Below are 5,497 nucleotides of genomic sequence, written 5' to 3' on the forward strand. Positions count from 1 at the left end.
AACACAGTGACAGAGTAAACAAGCAACATCCTACTCCTGGCTGCCATGCAAATACAGGAAGAGAAGCCCTGAAGCCAATTCTTGGATGTGAGAGAGAAAGAGAGACCATGGCATCTCCCTGCCTCTCACCAGTCTGCTAACCATATAAAATACAATTCCTTTTCTTCTGACCTGTTGTATTTCAATGTTTCTCTGTGTTATAAGGTGCTATCTTGATAGGAAATTCATGCATAAGTAAAATAAAAGTAGTTAACATAGAGCGGTGTTTTCATGGAGTTGTTGCCTATAAATCTTGCTTTGTGCCCCATTAAAAGCATATTTGCAAAAAAAGACACAACTTGCAGTGAACTTCAGTGGTGTTTAGGTAGTGACAGACAGGTTGTAGGGAATGACTAGAAATGTTTATTCCACCAAGGAGTATTCAAACAGACACAAACTCGAGTAGAAACTCAAATCTCTTTTACCTCAAACTGTAACCATAGTAATGAAATGAAAAATTAGAGTTTTACCCTAAGGAGGCGCTGTTTGTGATCCAGCCCCACTACCTTCAGGATGGAGAACACCAGAAATAGCTCCTTCCACTTCTTTCCAATCAGTCTGAGACAGCAATAGGCCAAAAGGGACAATTAGTAGTAATATTGTATATCACAGCTGTGATTTCATTCTCTAGCCAAGATCACAGCCTTATTGTGCTCGCTAGGGCTTGCACATACAGTATGAGATGATCCTGACTCAATGGCCTTACAGTATAAACAGATAAAGGTAACAGAGATTGGGAAGAGAAACCGAGGAACAGAGAAGTGAAATAATTTCCCCCAGGCCCCACAGCAGATATATGGCAGAGCGAGAGCACAAAGCCACACCTTTAGTGATCGATTCACCAGACCTTGCTGCCTCTGACTGGGAAGGAAGGTGAACAGAGCGGCTTTACTATCTAAATGCTGCTGCATGCCTACATTGGATCACTGATGAGACCTTAGCATGTATATTGTACTGGATGATTAATATGCAGTGAGAAAGGAGCAGCTACATTGTATAATGGGGACCAGATGTCAGCAGAACCTCTGGGCTTACAAAGGGACAGCTGCATTATAAAAAGATGACTAGGGATACAAAAGGAGCAGCGACAGGGGTAGATTCTCAGTTCTAGTAAGCTGATGTAGCTCTGTTAATTTCAATGGGGCAACATCAATTTCCCACAGCTTGGGATCTGGGCCATTGGTTCCAGTGCAGCTATGGCTGATTCCCAGCAGCTGGGGATCTGTCTCGCTGACAGGGCCACATGTGTGGCGGGGCAAGTGGGGCAATTTGCCCCAGGCCCTGCAGGGGCCCTGCAAGCCCTAGCCCAGCAGCGGTCCAGGTCTTCGGCTGGCATTTCGGTGGCGGGGGGCCCTTCAGTCACTCCGGGACTTTGGCGGCATTTCAGCGGTGGGGGACCCTTCAGTCGCTCCGGGTCTTCGGCTGGCATTTCGGCGGAGGGAGAGCCCCTTCAGTCACTCCGGGTCTTTGCCAGCATTTCGGTGGCAGGGGCCCTTCTGTCGCTCTGGGTCTTTGGCGGCATTTTGGCGGCGAGGGGCCCTTCAGTGCTGCCAAAGACATAGAGTGAATGAAGGGCCCCCCGCTGCCAAAATGCTGCCAAAGACCTGGAATACCACCAGGTGAGTACAAGCGCCGCAGCTCTCCCGCTTTGCCCCATGCCTCCTGAATCTTCTGGGCAGCCCTGCTCACTGATTCAATGGATCTACATCAATTTACACCATAAGGGAATGTGGCCTATTGACTACAATGGAGCTCCATCAATTTAAACTGAATGGCAGTCCAGTTTGTTATCTTCAGTGGAGCAACCTTATTTTACATCACTGGAGAACATAGCTGATAACGTTTCAGTGGGGAGCAAAATAAATAGTTGATAAATGGGCTGTTATATTGCAAAGTGAGCACCCGGATGGAAGTAAAATGAGTGAAAAAGAGAAACGGTCACCTATAGTGTATATTGGCCACTAGATGTCAGTAGATCATACTTAATGTGAAAGAGAGATTTATTCTGTGAGGTGACTACTAGATGACAGTACGAATTATGCACAGCTAGTCCATGAAATAAAGGATGACTATTGGCAAAGGGCTGGGCATGATAATGGACCTTCATTGCTCAGAAAGGTAAGCTATGCTTCATCATGATGTCAGTCATTTTCCCCCAGAGACCCATCAGGCTGTTTCACTAAATGGAATTACATTTGGGAAAAACAATTCAAGTTACATGGGCATTGCTAAGAACAAAGCTTTGGAGAAACAAAATTGTCCATCATGGTGATGGGTTGAGTTTAAAAGTTTTGGGACAAGCTTGTAGTAGTGCAAATCCTTGAATTGGACAGAGAACAACTATTTCCCATGAGGCTTTGCAATAAGAAAAAAGTGGATTCTTCCCCAAACACCTGTATAATTCAGGTCAGAGTGGGACAGCTTTCCTCAGAAAACTTAACAATGGAAATGCTTATTTCTGGGAACCTGATGTGAACAATATACTGTGATGCATAAATGCAATGGTTATATAGACTATGCCAGAATGTTTACATTAATTGATGTGCGTACACACACAAATGTGCATGGGCATCCCTCTGCACAAACCACTGTCCTCCTTGGCCTGGTTACAGATGTTCTGAAGTTTGATCTTTTTAACACTTGGTGGAAGAGGTTTTCTTGAGCTCAGGTGATGGCCAGTACTCCCAAAGCCACAACAGCCTTGGCATCTGGCAACCAGGAAGGCTGGGATTCCCAAAGGAAGTGAAAGGAACTAAGCACCCAAATTACAGTTGGATGGGGGTGCCTAATTCCCATAGGTTCCTTTCAAAGTCTCAGGCAGACTTCCTATTAGAGCCTCAGCTATGCAGTGCTATGTTGTTTCAGACTGACAACAGGGACTCGGTTCAAACATGTCTTCACAGCTGCTTTACCCTCCCTCCAAACTTGAGCACTTGGTCATGCACGCTTTTTTTGCATATTCTGCTTATTTGGGTGAGTCTCTGTGCAAATAAAGCTGGGGGGGGAGGAGCTGTTGTTGTGTGCATGGAGGAAAGACCACAAAGGAAATCAAAGATCTTAGAAACATCTAAGGCACCAAAATTTAGTGTCCACATTTCATTTTGCAACCATGCAAAGACATTTCAAACCCAGCTGGACAATAAGGGCCACAATATAAGTCCCTTCTCAAACTTTCTGCCTCTAACTTCAAAGAAATTTTTTTAGGCCAAGTGTTGTAAAATCCTGAGTGATGCTGGAGAATAAGAAAGATCCAGTCAAAGAGATCCTTAATAAATCCAGTTAAGATTGTAGGCAATCGTCATATTTCTGTTGAGATCTGGGCTAGGTTATTCAAGGAGGTCTAAAGAAATTAGGCATTGATCTGTCAATGGGAGTTGGGTGCTAAACTTCCTGAGGCCAATCTGAAAATCACAGTTTAAATCATGCCTAAATTCTGCATCATGACTTTCCTGAAGGCCCCCTTCACCTCTTGGTTCCTCAGACTGTAGATGATGGGGTTGAACATTGGGGTGGCGACCGTGTACATAAGCGACCGAGTTTTATGGAAGCCTGGGGACAGGTCCGCTGATGGTGCCATGTATATGATTATGATGGTGCCGTAATACAGACTCACCACCAGCAGGTGAGAGGTGCAGGTGGAAAAGGCCTTCTGCCTCCCAGTAGAGGAGGCAATTTGCAGGATGGCTGAGAGGATAAGAATGTAAGACACAATTATGAAGAGGAAAGGGACCAGGGTTACCAGGGAGCAGCAGACCAGAATGATCATTTCCACCAGAGGGCTTTTTGCGCAGGATAATTTGAGCAGTTCTGCCATGTCACAGAAGAAATTATTAATTTCATTGGGGCCACAGAAGTTTAGCTGGGGCACCATCCCCACTACTAAAGCTGAGGCTGAGAAACCAGTTATCCAGGAGGCAGATACCAAAAGAAGGCAGACCCTGAAGTTCATCATAACCTTATAGCTGAGTGGGTTGCATATGGCTAAGTAACGGTCATAAGCCATGACTGCAAGGAGGAAGCACTCTATGGAAGCCAAAGCACCAAAGAAAAATAACTGTGTGATACAGTCCCCGAAGGAGATTGTCCTATCCTCTACCAGGAACCCAGCCAGCAACCTGGGGGAAATGACTGAGGTGTAGCAGGTCTCCAGGAAAGACAAGTTCCCCAGGAAGAAGTACATGGGGGTGTGAAGCTGCTGATCAGCCACAACTAGCACAACCATTAGGAGGTTCCCAGCCACGGTCAGAATATAGATCACTAGAAACACCACAAAAAGCAGAATCTGAACTTCATTCAGGTTCACAAATCCCAGAAGGATGAACTTGGTGATGGATGTTTCATTCTTCCATTGCATGTGTGCCATGTATTCTCTGGAAGGAAAGTAAGTTAGGAAGAAATATTAATCAAACCGGAAAGATCTCCTTTCCCCAAATCTACAACTATTCCCTTGTTATTCCACCCCTTTTAACTGTATTCAATGTTTACTTAGGGCCAGATTATCAAAAGCTTTTAAGGGCCTAAAGATTCACTTATTCTTCTAGTGGGATTTTACAAAAGAACCTCAAGAACCAAAGTTAATTGATTGAATGCATGTTAGGTGCCCAGATGCTTTTGAAAGTCTCCCTAGACACCTAAATACCTTTAAAAATCTGACCCGTGACTTGTTTAAGTACATTAGTGATAGGGAACCCCCACCTTGACCCTACCTTACCCAAGGCCCCAGGCTTTTTGCTGAGAATAGAGTAAGAGTAGGCTCAAAAGCCTTTAGCTGAGAGCAAGAGTTTTAACTTTTGCTAAACTTGTTTTTCTGTACAAAGGGCATGTTGAGGCAGAAAGATGTGGTCAGGGCTCCAAAAAGAGGAACTAGAATTGGATAAAGGGGAACCAGAAGATCTGTTAAGTTACAACAGCTGAGCCTGCTGACTACAGAAAAGGTGCTATAACGGTCAAGCCGCAGACTTGACTGGCAAAGACAATAACAGGAAAAACCATAGATGGAGAATTAATTGATCAGCTTGCTTATCATCAGCATTATATTCCAAATAAGGCAAATAACATGTATAACCAGCATGCTACATTTTGTGGATTTAACCTTTATAAGCTTGGCAAAATTTGTAAAGGACAGAGCAGCCGACCCTCTGCGTGGGGAACTGCTGTCTTTCCCTGTGTGCACACTTGTAATCAATAAAAGAGCCTTAGGCTGTCTGATCCAAAATCAACGGTGTGGTCGATTTTCCACAACAATTTGGGGGCTCGTCCAGGATTCCACAGATGCCTCCCCTGAACCGGAGGACCGCGGACAGTCTCTTCCCAAACCCTGGGCCTGCCTGAGAGGTAAGAGACCTTTTGAAATCTTTATTGGGGGTTTGGTGAAGACTGGCCCGTAGGCTCCGGCATGGGGTAAGTCACAAGCTGGAATCGAACTTTAATTTCAGACAGGCCTGACACTTTTTTAAGG

The 5,497-nt window shown here is 44.9% G+C and overlaps 1 protein-coding gene across 1 annotated transcript; it reads right to left on the minus strand.

Annotated features, from left to right (window-relative positions):
* Nucleotides 1-2,829: 2,829 nt before the first annotated feature.
* On the minus strand, nucleotides 2,830-4,872 carry LOC115651555 (olfactory receptor 1020-like). The gene has a single exon (XM_030562630.1). It carries the CDS (start codon nucleotides 4,400-4,402, stop codon nucleotides 3,455-3,457), a length of 948 nt encoding a protein of 315 aa, XP_030418490.1. The 5' UTR covers nucleotides 4,403-4,872; the 3' UTR covers nucleotides 2,830-3,454.
* Between the last annotated feature and the right edge of the window lie 625 nt (nucleotides 4,873-5,497).

The sequence above is a fragment of the Gopherus evgoodei genome, chromosome 4 (genome assembly GCF_007399415.2).
Source record: "Gopherus evgoodei ecotype Sinaloan lineage chromosome 4, rGopEvg1_v1.p, whole genome shotgun sequence".
Classification (NCBI taxonomy): domain Eukaryota; kingdom Metazoa; phylum Chordata; order Testudines; family Testudinidae; genus Gopherus; species Gopherus evgoodei.

Coding starts and splice junctions, on each gene's coding strand:
- LOC115651555 (XM_030562630.1), bottom strand. CDS start 4,402: ATGGCACACATGCAATGGAAGAATGAAACATCCATCACCAAGTTCATC.